This window comes from Cyanistes caeruleus, chromosome Z (genome assembly GCF_971803275.1).
Source record: "Cyanistes caeruleus chromosome Z, bCyaCae1.hap1.1, whole genome shotgun sequence".
Lineage (NCBI taxonomy): Eukaryota > Metazoa > Chordata > Aves > Passeriformes > Paridae > Cyanistes > Cyanistes caeruleus.
In genome coordinates, this window is record NC_141732.1 from 46,382,163 (window position 1) to 46,399,821 (window position 17,659).

Here is a 17,659-nt window from a genome sequence, read left to right on the forward strand (position 1 = left end):
TTACAGTAGCCTGTGGCAACCTTGGATTTCTGGGGTTATTTCTGGCTATTCCCTGTAGTCCTTAGGTAGTACCTGCTTTTCAAAGGAAATAAACATACAAATAAAATAACAAAGTGAAAAGAAGAAAGGCCTGTGGCTTTTCCTGTAGTATGTTTATGGAGAAGTTTTCCTGGCATGTTTATTACAAATCAGGTATTTGGAAAACATGCTCTGCTTTTTGGTTGCTTTACTCTTTTATTTTCAATGGGATCATGAATTGTCCAGGAGAGATGACAGGCCAGTCTTCTGACTTCTAATGGTTTGGGTGAATCTCTGGGCATTTTTGTTTCATACGAAGGCTCCAGAAGACAGAAGCTTTTTGGCTGATGAGGTTTTACCTCTGAGGTTTGGGTGACGTTTCATTCTGAAGATTTACACTGATTGACAAAAAATAAAAACCTAAAGAAAGATGATGGATTTAGCTCCTCCCATACCTGAAAAAGTGAAATACATTTTTGGCATTAAGCATTTTTATTTATTCAGTTTATTCAGCTAACTGCTATTGTTGTCATAACCACTGTGGTAGTTCAGGAAAATATATAAAGCATTTTGGTAAAACCTAGTTTAATTTAAATGCACACAAATAGCCAGAGAAAGCAAGTGCTTCACAGTAGTGAAATGTGAACTCTCTGGTCTTATGCAAATCTAACCACTGTTAACATGGTCCTAAAACCAAGGAACTGAGAAGGTATGAACCTTTTTCTTAGTAATAGTGCTGAATTACTAGAACTTTTTCAGCTTTTTGAAATAGGGTTCTGTAGGGTCAGGCATCTCATAGTAACTGGGAATTCTGTAATTTTCTTGTTAATATAAAAATAAGAATAATAAAGATAAGAATATGACAGCTGATGAAGCCTAGATACAAAAAAAACACACTTCTGTAAATATATAATGGATTATGACAAAAAGAGTATTGCCATGAAAACTAGCATAAGGCTGTAGGACTGTTGAAGCCCAGAACCAGTTTTTAAACCTGCCCATAGTTTTTTCAGTGGAATAAAGAAGCAGAAGACATGGTGGCTCTTTCAGTATCCCTCAAGTGGAGATGTAACGATTACCATTCCCAAAAATTCCAGCTTTCTTATTCTGGAATCTTGTTTTAATGATTGTTTGTAGGAACCCATGAAGATCCAAAATGTATGAGACATGATTTTCCAAAAAGAATTGAATTAAGTGTTTACAAGATTTCTGGTAAATAAAGGGGAAATTGTTGCATTCCCAGAAGGCCATGGAAAACGTTGCCTGCTGTTCTTCAAAGTGTATTGAACTGAAGAGTCACCTACACCCTCCAGATTCTGGTTGTGGAACAATTGAGTTGAACTAGTAGTAGTAAGAGCTTAATGACCAGTTTGAATTTGGTGGTACTACAGTATCCTTCAGTTTTGTTTTCATTTTTATTTTCCTTTGTTCCAATGTTTTGGTAACAATTATTGGTGTTCCAAAAGAAAGAAGTGTTAAGAAGATACAATTTTCCTGAGAGCAACTTCACTCCTTTTGAGGCTAGCTTAAAGATTACCTTCTTTTTGCATCATCACAATCACCTTCATGATAGTTGATTTTTCAAATTGAACATGACGGTGAAGGACCTTGACCCTTATCACGTGTTGGTGGTATGATGAATATGAAGAATTATTAATCTTGTTCATTGTATTTGAGCTGTCTGGAAACAGAGAAAATGAGGTAAATTTTACTGTTCTGTTTGTTTTGAATTAGGTTCATGCACTTTTAGTTCGAGAAGTTGATGTAGAGAAGGTGTCGAGTTTTGAGAACCCATATGTAGATGCAATAAGAAGCTTATGGAATGACCCTGGAATTCAGGAGTGTTACGATAGACGACGGGAATATCAATTATCAGATTCAACTAAATAGTAAGTATATGTAGCAATGAATAACTATATATAACTTGATGTTTCTAACAAAGTAATTTTTGCTTTATTGTACTATATGTCTGTGTACATGTTTGTATGCATATGCAGCACAAACATAGCTGAATATACATGTACTAAATTGAATTAAGGAGTGGCATACATCTATTTTAGGATTATATCTGCGCTTATTTCACCAAATGACAGTCTGTGATCATTCAAAGTCTTAAGTTAACATTCTAACTAGGGATGGTTAATTTGGGGGAGGTTTTTTTTGTTAAACCTGTTCAACCTACTCTCTTCCAACGTATAATCACAAATGCAAGATGGGAAAAACTTTATTTTGTGTAGTGGGACAGTCGTCAATACTGTGAAGTGCAATTAAAGTAGACTTCCATACGATTGATAAAAATTGAAATGTCCAAGAACTCCTATTTTCCAGATTTTCTGTTTTCCCTTCCTGGCATTTGCATTCTTAGTAGCGAGATAAACAGTACTAAACAAAGGTATTTGTTTTATACTAAGCTGCCTTTCTATTATGGAATCAAAGTCTAAACATTAAAGAACGTGGCCGCCAGGAAGACATCAGGAAAGCCCTTGAGGTGAAATTGTTTTTTCTAGATCAACAATAATAAAAATGCTTATATGATTGAAAAAAGGGTCTGAAATGTTACACCTTTAGTTTCTTGGGACTGGAGTCTGATTAGAAAACAATGTGAAATTTGTCATTGGAGTCTGATGTCTGCCTGAAGGTTTACTCCATGAATCTTCGTTATTTTTCAGTGATGTAGCATAGAGCTCAGGTAAAATTTCTCATCTCCTGTCAAAGAAACAGTTGATGGCCTTTTCATGTTGACCAGTGCTACAGAACATAGCACAGTGTGTTATTAAAGCCATGGCAAAAACTTCCGTGGGTTCTACATTGTTTTTTGTATTAGCTATGAAAAAAAGTTATTCCATTGATACAACTCCAGTCTCCATTCGGCATGTATACATGAATGGAAGCCTCTTAAACTTAAGAAAGTTCACAGTGAAGCTTCCATTAAGCTGATTGTAGCAGGACATTAGACTTGACAGGTGTGGAATGACATTTATCTGCACACTAGTTTGAGCATCCTTACCTAGTACAGCACTTTCTAAGTAGGTTAGTCAAGACAAACTTACTAGGATCTTGCTGATACAATTTAGGCAGCTGAAGATCTGCGAATGCAGGATATAAGGCTCCTCAGATTCATTGCAATATTATCATCATGCCATGGCTTCCCTTTGCCCTATGCATAGGGTTTCTCTTGTCCTGTGCAGTTCTCTGCCCTGGCTACCTTCCCAACCCATCATTTTTGCACATGTATTTTGGTGTAGAGTGGTGCAAAGCACAGTGGCATCTCTTGTGTATTGTTTAGATTCTCACTGTCCCCAAACATACCAAAATGTGTTTTCTTTTTAGGTGGTAAGGAAACAAATAAAATTTTACATAAAAAGAAATTTCAAGATGTGTAAACAGTGAAAAGAAAATTCTAGAGAGGCGTTACTAACAATATTTCTTCACGTTGTTTCTGAGTGGCAAAGTAAAACAGAAGGTGAAGCAGAGTTCATCTCATACTTTGAATTTCTTGTATTTGTAGGTCCTAACTTTGTTTCCACAACAGATGTGATACTGGTTTTAAAGTTGAAATAAATGTATGTATTTTCTGTGCTCTCTTCCTTAGAGGCTAAAAATAGAATTACTTCCCTAAATAGGAAATAATGATCTGATGCTACTTCAGATCAGATTGTGCTGAATACCATAGTTTTGACCTACTTTAATTAAATTGTCACCATAGTGGATCTTTTGAGTAGCATTAAAAATAGTAGGGAATAATCATTAAGTAGCTATAAAAAAATTCCTAGTACATTGTCTTGCAAAATGTACATGTGCTAGTTGATTGGTTATTTCTCAAGCTCAGCATGTTTAGCAGTTTACCATGAGTTTTTTGCAGATTTGGTGACTGCATTATAGTTCATACTATGGATTTCTGCAAAATCTTTTAAATAACTCTTGTTAATCACGGTGTGTAAGTCTTTAGAAAAGCCTCCATGTAAACTTATGCTTGCAAGTAGAGTTTTTTCTGGGTATGTAAGTCCAAAGAAAAATAACAATCTGCAAACACCAAAGAAACATTGTTTCAAAAATGCAGTATGTGGGTTTATCATTAAAACACTCAAATTTATTAGCATTATATCCCTGTCACCAAGCAAGGAGGCAAATTACTTTAAAGTTGCTACTGAGATTCACAAGGCAGTAAGACAGAAACAAGCACTTGGTGCTCGTTGTCTTCTGACTTGATTTATGAACCAAAATGGTTTGTTGTCCACTCTCTCTCTTGTAAGCATATGAGCCAATGTCTGATAAGCATATGTGTCAATGTCAGATGTGCTCTTCGTTCATCCCTTGCACGAGCCTCTCATCTTCTCAGTAGTTTTCCACTGTGGTTTTATAGTAGTAGTAGTAGTAGTAGTAGTAGTACCAGTAGTAGTAGAAGTAGTATTTTCAGTCTGCTGCCTACATTGCTTTTTTCTACCATCAGTATTCAGCAAGGCTAAGTGCGGAGTCCTGCCCTTGGGTCGCAGCCAGCCAAGGCAGTGATACCAGCAGGGGCAGAGTAGCTGGAAAGCTGCCCAGCAGAAGATGACCTCAGGGTGCTGGTTGCCAGCAGCTGAACAGGAGCCAGCATATAGCCAGCGTGGCCAATGGCATCCTGGCTTGGATCAGAAATAGTGTGGTCATCAGGACCATATCTGATATTTCATCAGAATATCAATATCAGAGTGTGTAAGGGTTTATCCCCCTGCAGTCAGCACTGCTGAGGCCACATCTCAAATCCTATGCCCGGTTCTGGCCCCCATACTGCAGGACAGACACTGAGGGGGGCTGGAGCATGTCCAGAGAAGGGGAACAGAACTGTTGAAGGGTCTGGAGCACAAGTTGTAAGGAGCAGCTGAATGAGCTGGGGGTCTTTAGCCTGAAGTAAAGGGGGCTCAGCTGTAGACTTACCACTCTCTACAGCTGCCTTGAAAGGAGGAGGTAGCTAGCTGGGGGTCAGACACTTTTCCAGGTAACTAGAGATAGAACAAGAGGACATAGCCTCAAGTTGTACCAGCTGAGGTTCATTTTTCTGAGCATCAAGAATAATTTCTTCTTGGAAAGAGTTGTTAAGCATTGAAACAGACTGTTCAGGGAAGTAGTGGAGTCACCATCCTTAAGAGTTGTTCAGGAAGTAATTGGATATTGTACCTAGCGCTCTGTTCTAAGTGATGAGGTGGTGATTGGTCAGTGTTGGACTCAATGATGTTTCAGGTCTTTTGCAACCTGAATTATTCACATTCCTGTTACTTTGTTGTTTCTAAATGACGCTTCAGGTTTCTAATATGTCCTGTATATCATAATACTTTCACTTTCTGCCATCTTTTGACCTGCTTTGTCATTCTTCGTCATTGTTAGCTTAATTTTTGACGTTTTTATACCCACTGCTTGTACTCTGAAAGAATACATCCAGTGTTTGTTTACTGGAAGAGGTAGCAGTAGTGTCTAAGAAAGAAAATTCCCTGCATTATGAGAGCTGATGTAAACTTCTTGGAGGCTTAACAAATACATTCTATTCTGTTTCCTGATCACTGGATGCTCCAAAGCTTGGATGTTCATGTTGTTTAAAAATCAACTTTGAGACTTCTCTGTAGCAAAGTTAACAGCACATGAGATACAGAGAAGTTACTTGCTTTCCATGCACATTACCAGGTGACTTACAGACTTAATTACCATCAAATTACTTTCCTTTAAGATGCTGCCTTTACTTACATCTTTAAGTGTGAGACATATGTAAGCTAATAACATGGAGAATTGCCTTTAGTAGTAGCTGTGTGAGATGAGATCATCCAGAATATACTGTACAGGGTGCCTAAACCTTAACCCAAATGTAAAAAGGTGACCAGTCAACAGTTTGATTATAGCATACCTTCTCAAAGCCTAGGGAAAGGAGAGGCAGTAGTCTTCTGTGTTCATGAATTTGGGTTGCAGTTGGAATTTTTGAAGATTCATTACCATTTTTCTCCAGTATGACACTAAGGGCTTACCATTCATGAACAAAATGTAGGAAGTGTTAAAGACCTAGACAGTGTCCCGGAGCATTGCTTGGCTCAAATTTTTAATTTCATCTTTCTCTGGTCAAATGAAATAAAAGAATTTCAATTTGAACTGTGTACCTCCAGCCAAGGACTTTGTGTTGCTGCACAAGCAGTGAGCATATCTTTTTCGTTTCCCTTCTATGGATATGTTTTCTAACACTTCAGTTAATTAAATATAATTTTCCCATTAGTGCGTTAGCTATGCCAGTGGATCTATAACACATTTTGTTATTATGTAATATACTGCTTCATTAGTCAAACATGCCATGGCATTCTCATACATGTATAGTCTTCCAGGCTTTTGTTTATGCATTTTCTGTTGCATTTTAACAGCTTGGTTCCTGCAGTTGCACAGCTTTGTATACGCTGTCAGCTGAGATAGTTGGACAGTTAGTACAGAAATGCAGATTCCCATACTTTATTATGTAATAAGAGCTCAAGGGTGTGAATCTGAGGTCATTTACAACATATCACTGATTTTTAACAGAAAAGAAAGAGGTGAAACCTGGTGATGCCTGCTCACTACAGTACACTTTTTGTAAAGCTGTAGCAGGAGTTGTAAGGCTTTGGTCACCTAGTAATTTTTCTGTCAGTATTCCATTTGAGTTTGAAGTATTCTCAGAACTTCACTTAAACAATTAATTTATACCTGTCAGCTAAAAATATCATCTTCCTTCGGTGTTACTCCTCCAAAACACATAAATTTCAGTGGAATTAGCACCTATTAAATAAAATGTGTTTGGAGGTACACAGTGGGCAAGATCAGCATATGAATCTTAAGTTTTTACTACTGCAGTTTACTCCATTTCTTGGCATTACCTTTAGAAATCATTTTTTTATTTCATAAAGTTGTAGGGCACTCTTAGAGCATGATGGTTCTTCCAGAAGGAGTAATACTGTCTGAAATTGAGACTTGCTGTGCAGCTGAACTGATAGCAAATTCTGAACAACTGTCTGGGGTATCTGTGTACCAGTCATTAGATTGCAGTGACAAAACCATATAGCCATAATTTAAAAGATGTTTAAGTTCATTATTATTTAATAAACTGTTGATTAGTTCTTGCTTATCGTCATTTGTAAAAATGGACCTGAAGGTCCTAAAGCTATACTTGAAGGCAATTCGTGTTGTAGAATCATAGATTGTGCTTTTGTGTATTCACAGTATACACAGCCTTATTAAGGTTTATAGTAAGGTAGAAACAGCAAATAAAAATGAAAGTCTGAAATTTAAAGATCAAGTACTAGCAGAACCATGCTAATCCTATCTTATGCCTCAGATATAGTCCCAGAATAAAAGCAATGTCTGAAGAAAGATGGGACATGCATATCAAACTACTGCTTCCCATAGGATAACTGGAGGTTATGCAACAGAACTTAGGAAATTCAAAGCGGGAAGTAGGATGATGTAAAGCAGTATACAGTATGTGTTTCTTTCAGGATGTTTTTTTTCATGCAGCACCAAACATGTTCTTAATGACTGTATCATTTTACACCACATTTCCTAAAAAGAAGGATTTGCATGAGCATTTTTTTATTTGGTGACTTGTCTTTTTTAGCCTTTGCTAAGGTTGGCTTTTAGTGATGTAAGAAATTGAGGAAGACAGCTAGGTAGGATTTGGGTGGAATATGGTTAAAAACAACACTGTGACTTCTTCCTACTTCACTTCAGTCTTAGGTTTATTGTGTTTACTGTAGATTAAGATGAGGTAGTTCTGGAAATGGGTAATTTACCTCAACTTTTCATCAATGGTGTAAAATCTTAGAAACAAAACCTCTACAGAAGTTCTGAGAACACAGCCAGTACTTGTTTGTATTTAGTTTTGTACGCTGAAAATTGATTCAATTTACTGAACTGCTGCCTGTTAGCATAGAGGACACTTGTGTCAGTTATTCTGGCAACTCTGTGAGGCAGGAAAAGTCCTGCTACAGCAGCTTTAGCATTTTGCATGTGTGCTGTTGAAAGTCAAGCTAGTGGTGTGTTTTCTTATCGATGTAAGAGAAGAAAGGCTTTTGTTTTTCAGCACATGGTCAAAATTAGTTGCTAGGGATTTTTTGAACAGTTTTGTTTGGACAGACATCAGCTGGCTCAAAGTTTTGCAGAACAAACTGAACTCCAACCCCACCCCAAACCACCCCATACTCCAACAATAGTATGGAGTAAAGCCCCAGTCCACTCTAGAGTAGCTAGGCTTCAAAGGACAGAGATACATCAAATCTTACTAAATATCTTGCCTAATTATTCTTTGTCATAGACTTTGGTTGCTTTTCTATTTTCTCTTGTGCTGCCGGTGTCTATGCAGAGCATTTGGAGAGGGTTATACTCATGAACTATCTTAATCTCGAGGAAAAGGCGCTTTTTTACATTAAACCTCAGAACTTCAGGGTTACATAGATGTGGTTACACTGAAATCAGCAACAAACCTTTATGGTAAATGACAGAATTCGTAGAATTTTTTGAGGTTTGTGCCTTCCCTGTTCCAAATTCTCAGGTTTTTCTGTAGAGATGTGTTGGCTGGCTGGATGATAGCAAATCATCTTCACTGGTTTTACACTGACCTTTCTATCAGTGCCAATAATTAATTCTATCTCAACATGTTTGGTTTTTATTTAGAGGTTTGTAACATAGTGTTTCTGGTATGGTGCCAGTCAGATCCTTTCTCATCAGCACTGTGTTTCAGAGGCATTCTGCTCTCCAGGGACTTCTGTGCTCAAAGTGTCTCTCAACACTCCTAAGCACAGGGTTTCATAGTGTGCTAGTGAGTATTAATTCAGCACCTTGCTACATCAGTTTTGCCTGCTGAGTTTAGGAAAAGTTATTAGATAGTACTGATGAGCAGACAAGTCTCATTTCTAACCTCAGAAAGGGTAATTATTAGAGACGGATTGAAGGCTGTACCCTTTCTACCTTTGCCTGCCCATGCCTTACTGCCTGCACCTGATCAAATAGGCTATACGCTGAACATAGTTCCTATGGAACTAAATTCTGTAAGTTCCTATGGAACTTTTCTAAGGAATAAATCCTATAGATTTATTCCTTAGAAAATGCTTCTTTATCACCTGATTACTTGGAAAAATCTCACCTCAAAGATGCTGGTAATTAGTAGCTCATGTCTGGAGGAGGGTGTTTCTTTGAATTGTTTGAAAGTGCTCCAAGATCTTAATTTCTGAAAGAAAATACAAGTGACTTTTGATGGTCTGTCTTCATTAGGTGATGCAGCCGTAGAAAATAGGCTCAGTATTGAGCTGAGCATTTGTGGTGGCTGGAGTCACACTCAATTTTTAAAGAACTACTTAATGGTTAAAACAACTGTGGTCTGTTTATTAAGCTTAGGAGTCTCACTCCTTGCTTGATTTCTATATGGAAATACATATAGGAAAGTACAGTCAGTCTACTTCCATAATCCTATTTCTGCTGTTCATTTTGAAATGCGGGCCAACAGTACTTTGACATGTGCTTTCTTTCAAGGGCATTATTAGCACCTCCATAACCTGGCAGCTTCTCTGAAGCTGGCTGCAGGCTTGGACATGGGTGATGTAAAGTGCATTAAAAATACTTTGCTCTTGGTGCTGACTAGAAAACAAAAGTCTTCCTCTGCTTCTGGTCAGCCTGCGGATCACAGGTGTGTTGCTAGATGCTGACAGCTTGTCCTGACGTCAGGGAGGTCCACTGCTAGCAGCTCATTACATACTCATTGCCTCAGTAATGCACCTTCTGCCTGTCACTATGGCAACCCCCTGGAAAATTACCTCAGCCGCCACTAAAATTCATTTTTATTAAAACTAATTACAGATATGATTAAATTTTGAAACTTGGACTGTATTATAAATTTACTCAGAACCATGTATTTCCCCATTTTCTCTCACTTCTGTAATGCCTAGTTGAGTAGGTACTGTTTGGGTGAGAGGCCATATAGCTACAGTGTGACTCATCAAAATAAGATTTCTTAGTAGGTGGTGAAAATGAAGTCTGAGTACCATGTAGCTGAGACCTAAATGTCTTGCGGAGTTGCAGGTAACGATGGTGGTTACTGACTATTGGACTAGCTCTCAGGATGGCTTCCAGGGTATTTCCAATACCCATATTGTGATCATGACTTTAAAATTTTAAGCTAATAAACCGAAAAAATATCTGGTCAGGGCAGTTATTGGCTACTCTCCTTTTGTGTAAGAATGTAGCTATGTCAAGTCTTGTGATTTGTTTGCAAGAGTGCATGTGTAGCCAGTTGCAGTTTACACTGGAGAGTTGGGTGCGTTGGTAGTGTTTGCAGTATTTGTAAATTCATTTTGAGTTGGGCTTCTACCCTAAGACACACTGTGCATATGTCTTACATGTTTATATTTTTTGTTCATATGTAGGATTCGTTTGCCCAGGAGGGCAGTATAGTTGTCAGTACTTCAGGGCTGCATTAGCTAAGTGCTTTAGAACCGCAGTTTATTAGTAAGCAGGTACATCCAAAAGCCCATCAAAATCATCATTTACTTCTCATCCATCTACATTCAAAAACTCAACACTTTCCACATAGCCATGGCTTCACAAGTTCTTCTTCTGGTTGCAGATAAGCCAGTAGAGGAAGTAGCTCCACTCTGCTTTCCTGCTGGAGTTTATGGGCTTTCCACATCCATCAAATAAACCGTAATCAGAACAATTTCAGTAGTGTTTCTTCACTATTCCAAATAATTTTGACGGAAGTGTGTTATCAGGCTGTTGCACAAGTGAAGGGGCTGGCAGCTGGGGATGGGCAGAGGAGCAGCTAGGGTGGTCTGGAGCCAACAGTTGAAAGAAGACAGTTGGCATTAGCTAGCACTTTTGATGTTTTAATTTTGCTGGCTGATAAAGTAATTTAAAAGTAAATACATTACTTTCATTTTAGTTTACTTTTAGTTTAATAAGCTGTAGGATGTTTAAAGCTTATGTGTGCAATGCTGCGCTTCTGTGGTGATCAGGGAATTTCTTTAATTACCCATCTTTCATGAGGGTAAAAAAAAATTCATCCAATCCAATTATTTTGGTACAAGGAAGCTTTGAAAGTGTAAGTCTTTATTGTGACAGTAAATAAACCATGGTAAGCCAAATAATAAATTTCCAATGTTACAGGAACAGTTAGAATAGTAGTATGTGAGAAATGTGTGTGCTGCTGGTATGTCTTTAAATATTAATTGTAATCTACTTGTCTTTTCTTCTATGTAGTCAGCTGCATTCATTTACATATTCCCTCTCAGCATTTTGAAATAGTGACTCAGCTCAACAACCAGTTGCTCAGAATGATCAGACTTGACACCCCATCCATTATAATGCAATGCCAAAATCCATTCTTGTGCTTTATAAAGAGAAAATGCCTTGCATTTTTGTCTGTGTAGTACTGTGGATATAGATATGTAGTATTTTTCAATTAATACACAAGTTATGATAATGTATTGAGCTTATTGTGTTGATTTTGCTGTCACTGGTATTATAGGAAGACTGCATCTGACTGAAATGAGACATTTTATTTCTGTCATATATCAAAAGTCTTCAGACAGTGATATAAAACAGTGCATAAGATGGAAGGGAAAGACCCTATCCCAATGATAGTTGTTCTTTCTTAAAAAAATAGAAGGTTTTTTAAATTTTTACTTTGTTTTAGAGGTTATGTAAATTTAAAAAGAAACTTGCAGCATTTTTAGTGATTATAAAATATCTTGAAGGCAACTTTGTGTTGCTGCTGCTGGCAGAGCTTTCAGTTTGATTTTCAGAAACATGTTTAATCCCCCTGAATAGCAGAACATGTTTAATCCCTGTTGATAGCAGAACACAAAATTACATACCTTCATTAGGTAACAGGAAAAGTAATTGTCTGCAGAACTATCAGTAGCAGAAGATACCTGTTTCTTTGCTTCAGAATAACAGTGCAAAACTTGATTTAAATCTGAATTCCAGCACACGTAATTTTTCAGCAGAAGTCTCTTTTTAAAATAAAATGTGAAGAAACTCCAAAAAAGATAAAAAACCCCCAAAAGCAGAACAAACATAAACAAAAACCCCAACAAACAAAGGGGGAAAAAAACCAATGAAAACTACAAAACATAGGAACCACAAAAAAAAATTAAAACCATTTTTCTATCTAGGAAGAATTTCATTGACAATTTGCTGTATAGTCACAGCGTTAAAATTGCAATGATACAAGACTTCAAGCTGTACAACAAAGACTTGGGATATTTTAATTTAAATAAATTGATACAATAATACATTCACTTATTAAGTTTTAAGTTAGAATAAAAGTGGTAGGAGCTAAATATTACTGGAAAACAAAACAGAAATTGCAGGATGTATTCTAAATGGATTTTGTTAGCCCATAGATACTGATTATGATTGTCAAAAAGATTTTCTTGTTACAGGTTTTTGTGCATCTTCTGATTTTATTTTTTTTTCTGTGAGATACTTCTGGTTTTGACACTAATTTCTTGATTCTGGGTTTGAATGTGTAATTCAGGACAGTTCTTAGAGAGCCCACCCAACACTCTTTAATCTCTTAAGTGAAGAAATCCAGGGAATTAAGTAAGACTCCATAAGGATACATAAGGACTCCTCTGTGGACTGTATAGGCTCTGTAGGGGGCTACAGGTGAAAGGAGTGAAAAGGCAGTGTTCTGAGTTTGGCTACTGAGTGAGCAGAACATGAGCATAAAGGATGAGGACAAGGAAAAGGTAAGTATTTTTGGTTAAAGTAATGTTTCTGGAAGTTCCAAAAACCAAAAAACCCCACAAAACATCATCTGCTCGATTATTGATTTTTAGAAACACAATTGAGATGTAACAATTTAATAGTATTTTTGCTTGATCACATTTCTAAAATCAGCCATATGTGTATTACCAGATATCTTAGTAAAACGTCCACTGTGCAGAGATGCAGTAACTAGGCTCACCTTGGAGACCACAGCTAAAGCTTGCCAAAGGAATGCAACAAGACATTTGTGTAAATTGGCTGCCTGCCAATTTGTTCAGTTAAAATTCTCTTGCTCGTAAGAATATTACTGTAGCATGTAATGACTGGCAATGCTTTTTTATCTCCTTCCAAAATTTCATCACAAAATAAATCAAATTCTTCTGTGGGTGGGAAGGAATAAGAATCTTACTTGGGGTCTGTCACTTTCTTATGGTTATGGATGTCATTCACTTTTTTTTTTCCTTTTCCGCTAACAAATTGATGATGAGCTTGTTCCTGCTGCTTTTTGTATAAAAAACCCAGAGTGCAGATCCTGTGCTCAGATTCTCAAGTCTTTTTCTCTCTGCCAGAAACCAATTAGCATTCTCAGAAAATATTTTTCAGATTAGTACCTTCTGGCTTACCTGAGATACAGTGTTCAATACATCTTTCTCATGTTGGTATTTACTATTGAATTGATACTCCATTAATAAAGTCATAGTGAAGGAAATTTGATAATTATATAATTGAGCCTATAATAATTTGGATCTTCCCCAAATCTAACAAATTCTTCTATATTTTTACTTTAAGCTTATTTTAAACTTCTTTGTGTCTGTCATTGGTCAGGATAACTTCTCACTATTTTCTTTAAAAGTAATTTAAAACACGTAGAAGAAGTCTGATTATTTATAAAAGAGTGCCTTCACTAATTACTACAGGAACATGTTCCAGGAAACAGGAAAATGAGGCATTTCATCATCATTATAAAATTACAAGACCATTGCTCTCATCCCTTGAATGAAGTTATGTTAGTTTATAGTGGCTAACTGTAGGTTATTTTTCTGCTGTGTACTAGCCAAATGTCAAGAACTTGTTTTTCTGTAGCAGTCTTTCTGCCACATGTCCACCATGGGTAGAGTGTAAGCTTCCTGGTGCACTGACTTCATGAGATGTGTAGCTCCTGAACACACACAAGGGTACCTTCTTTTTTGGAGGATGTTTTTCATGACAGCAAATTAAAATGTTCAGTACACTGGTGCTTTATGATTGAAACTATGATAGTTCTATGTTGTAGTTACTGAACCTTTACAAACAATTTTATAGCAATTTTGGGTTACTTTCTAGTCAACTGGGGTGTCTTTCAAGTACTGCAGACTTACCAACCTAATCAGAAGTTTCAGTGAATGCAGGACTTCAGGTGCCAGATATCCCACTAATTAGTTTATGCTGCCTCCTGGTAACAAGATCTGGAGAGTGTTTTAATTGTCAGGTTGGGCTTTTCCATTTTAATTTAGTCTCAAAACAGTGCTCTTTATCCTCCTGTCATTTTATAAATGGTAATGATCTATTACTAGCTCACCAGACTGCTGTAGACTGCTATCTATTCTACAGCAGTCCATTGTTCTTTGGAAGGTTCATGTTAGTTTATCTAGGGGTGTGTGTGTGTAGGCACTGCAGACTGAATATCAAGAAATGCATCTTATATTCAAAGCAATTTTATATTTTTCACACTTGGTATAATACTACGTCTCTAAATTTCCTCTAACTATGTAATTGAGAACTTTGGTGAATTTACACTTGAAAGCCAAGCAAAGTTTTATGGGAAAAAAACACCATAATAATTACATTACCTTTCTTGTTGAATTAGTTTGAACCTATGTAAGTGGGGATGGAGTGCATTTTTATATTTTGTCCCCTCTTTTCTGCCGATAATGCTTTTTTTTTCTGTTGTACTTCTCCCTACCTCACAGCCCATTTCCTTCCCAAGTTTTCCTTTCTCTTCTCCTCAGTGGGATGATGGTGTCACTGTCTAGCATTCCTGTTGTTTCTCCCTGTTTATAGCTATCTTAATGATTTGGACCGCATAGCAGATTCCACCTATCTGCCAACCCAGCAGGATGTGCTCAGAGTTCGAGTCCCAACAACAGGGATCATTGAATATCCATTTGATCTACAAAGCGTCATTTTCAGGTAGGAAAAAAAAATTTTAGCACCCACTTGTTTTGTTTCTTTTGTTTCCTTTTAACATTAGCAATGCCAAACAATGAAACTGATTTAAAGTACATTAATTTAAAATTAATTAAGTACATTAATTAAAAAGCAATTATTTCTAAAATTTGGGCTTGGTCAATTTATCTTCCTGTAATTGTCCACATATATTTAGGAGCTCATATTGAAGATGTCAGAAGGATCAAAGACAGTTAGGTTTATTATTTTTGAGAGTAGTTTTTACTGGTAGAAAATCTGCAATTCATCTTTAATATATCAAATTTTCACAGTGCATAATAATATGAAAACATACTTTCATTTGCCCTTGTCATAAAAATTATGGTGTAAAAAGTTGCCATTTGTGTAGGTGACTTCTAGAGAGATATCACCCTACTTTAGTGCTAGTACAGTTGTTTAAAAAATAACTATGGAATTGTAATTACAAGTTAGACACCCATGTTAACACTGAGACATGGGATGAAGTGGGAATACTCTGCAAGCAAACATGAGTTCTGATATTGGCTGTCAAAACCTTTAGTTTGCGCATTGCTTTCTATTTCTGTGCTTAAAATGGGGCAGCTTTAACAAGTTGTGGATTTTGATTCTGATATGGGGTGGAAAGGTGGTCCAATATCTTGTTTTGTTTGTGTCTGTTGCTGAATACATGTGGCATACATTGCCAAATCATTGCTGATGAGACCTTTATATCTCATAATTCTGAGGTGTTTTGAGACTCACAATTGTTCAAATACAGAGAATCCATCAAACTTAAAGTATTGTCTGCTTACAACAGATGCTATTAAATATCAGTGGAAAAAATCATTAAGAAAACCAAAGCAATTTGTGTTTTTAGCTAAATCCTAGAATTTTGTTGTGTTTGTGGTTCGGGTTCTTCTGTTAAGGTGTTCATGGAATTGATGTGGTTGTTAATTTTGCAGAATGGTTGATGTAGGAGGCCAGCGATCAGAAAGAAGAAAATGGATACATTGCTTTGAAAATGTCACATCTATCATGTTCCTAGTAGCTCTTAGTGAATATGATCAAGTGCTTGTGGAGTCAGATAATGAGGTAAGCAATTGTCAACAAAACTCATGAGTTAAAAAAAAAGTGGTTTTACCAATCCAGTCCCAGGTGTTTCCTAAATGTATCTACAAGCAATCAGGCACAACTGGTTCCCAGTGCCAGTGAGAAGCACTTTAGGTGTCAAAGGGGAGGAAGGGCTCAATCTTCAAGTAGGACTAAGTGGATCCATAAGGATCGAAAGAAGTCTCTACGTTGTGTTGAGGAGAAATATGTTGAATATGTTTGTTCAGTTACTGTTATTTACACCACAATAATAGGTGTTGTAAATCAAGACAAAATGTATAGATTCCTAAGGAACAGAGCCTAGGGTAGTAAACTTCATTCCTATGACTTAAAGCCCAAGGTGTATATTGTATTTTTATTAAAAAAAAAAAACAACAAGTAAGCAACTGGGTGGGCTGAGGGTTCAAAGCACACTGTCCATTATTTTGAATGCAGTTTCAAATGAAGACTAAGGATGATTTTTTTTTATGGTGAGAGTATTTTGCCTCTCCTGAGGGCTCTTTTAAGTTGCTTATCAAACTTCTATGAATTTTGCTCATTAGCACTGCCCTGTGCAGATCTTTCAGCACATACATAAAAAAGTTAGATGAAAAAATGAGAACATTTGAAAATACCTTCTTCATGACTGTATACAGGTTGTACTGTTTAAGACAGTGCTTGATGTAAATTAAAATAGGTGTCCCTGGACAATCATATTTTGTATTTTGAACTTTTTTTAGGATTATTTTTTTAAAAAAAAACTTGGAGCTGTGGAAACATTTACATTTGTATGTTTTCATAAAACAAAGTTATTGTTATGTTAATTGAATAATTATCTGTGTTATTCAAAACTGAATTTCCAGAAATTATGATGTAGTATGCACCAGCTTCATCTCCTGTAATTCTGGAAGCTAGACTTGAATAGTTAAAAAAGATAAATCTGTCAGACTTAGTTTGTTTCAAGTCAAACTGGAAATGTCTGGTTCTGTCTTCTTCTGTTTGCATTATTCTTTTGTAGCCACAAAGTAAACACACAAATACTAAGCATTTTAATTATACAAATCAAAGTAAATTTATTGGAAATTGCATGAAGAAGAATTAGTTACGATAATTTTCAAATATTATTCTAACTATTTTGAATAGTTAGACTATTCAAAAAAGAATATTCAAAATAAGCTTCATGGAAGTCAAAACCTTCTTGCAGGTGGTTTTTAAACCTCACTACTAAGCGATTCATGTTTCTTTTTAACAACAGTGGAAAACATCTGAACCCTTTGACTTCTAGTTTAAAATATAGTCATGACTTAAATTCAAACCAGGTTTTGTTTTCAAGTTGTATATACATACCTAGTCTAGTCGGCTTTCCAGCACACTTAGGCCTGTGTTACTCTAACTCTGGAAAGGGTCCAGACAATTTTAGAGCTGAGCACCAATTTTGTAAAGTTAAGTTTTGGCTTTCAGCAAACTTGTAGCCTGTCTATATTTTCATCATATGCCAGGACACTGCCTTCTTCCCTTTTTCTCCCCCCTGTATCTCTAAACATTGCAGTCCCAGAATTAATGGAAAAATATGTTTATTTATTCCATTTAAAGCAAAGCATAATTTGTCTGAATGTGCACGTGGCGGAAATACAGCTTTAAA

General features: G+C 36.5%; 1 protein-coding gene across 2 annotated transcripts in view; it reads left to right on the forward strand.

Annotated features, from left to right (window-relative positions):
* The window catches only part of LOC111940710 (guanine nucleotide-binding protein G(q) subunit alpha), a 113,353-nt gene that overhangs the window by 78,749 nt on the left and 16,945 nt on the right, over positions 1-17,659 (forward strand). For both annotated transcript variants that reach the window (XM_086869119.1, XM_086869118.1), the window contains 3 exons: positions 1,753-1,907; positions 14,806-14,934; positions 15,891-16,020. In XM_086869119.1, the coding sequence (XP_086725245.1) occupies positions 1,753-1,907; positions 14,806-14,934; positions 15,891-16,020 (414 nt within the window). The remainder of the gene's footprint in view (positions 1-1,752; positions 1,908-14,805; positions 14,935-15,890; positions 16,021-17,659) is intronic.